The 506-nt window shown below is 30.0% G+C and overlaps 1 protein-coding gene across 1 annotated transcript in view; it reads right to left on the reverse strand.

Annotated features, from left to right (window-relative positions):
- Window positions 1-119: 119 nt before the first annotated feature.
- The window catches only part of LOC119592627 (peptidylprolyl isomerase domain and WD repeat-containing protein 1-like), a gene marked incomplete in the record, with an annotated part of 7,339 nt that continues 6,952 nt past the window's right edge, over window positions 120-506 (reverse strand). Inside the window, 1 exon segment of the mRNA XM_037941522.1 lies at window positions 120-403. Coding sequence (XP_037797450.1) covers window positions 260-403 — 144 coding nt within the window.

A 506-nucleotide genomic window follows, 5' to 3' on the forward strand; every position in this document is an offset into this window, starting at 1 on the left:
TTAAGTATTCTCTCGATTTGCGACAGGCAATGTGAGTTGTGTTAAACATGAGTTAGTGAATTCATTATGGCAATATTTCATGGAATATAAAATGTTGGGGGTCACTAATAACTAAAACAGCAGTCTTTTCCTTTTTTATTACCTTTTCTTTTGTGGATAATCATACTTTTTAAAATTCATTGTCACTATGATCAAAATTACATAGGAAAAAAATCTATAAATTTATACAGTATTTGACAATTCTTGCTTTAAACTGACGTTACTTAACAGTTATTGATATGATAGTTATATCATCATATGGCTTGTCTGTCTTTGGGTTGCACTTAACATTTGAGATGTTCTGAACAACTTCCATTCCACGATTCACTCGGCCAAACACAGTATGTTTGTTATCAAGCCAAGGCTGTAAAAAGATTATGAAAGTTTGTTAAATTACAATAGATAGGAAATGAGAAAACTGATATTAATTTCATGTTACTTATGAACATAAGCAAGACTACATTTAC

The sequence above is a fragment of the Penaeus monodon genome, chromosome 30, assembly GCF_015228065.2.
Source record: "Penaeus monodon isolate SGIC_2016 chromosome 30, NSTDA_Pmon_1, whole genome shotgun sequence".
NCBI classification, from domain to species: domain Eukaryota; kingdom Metazoa; phylum Arthropoda; class Malacostraca; order Decapoda; family Penaeidae; genus Penaeus; species Penaeus monodon.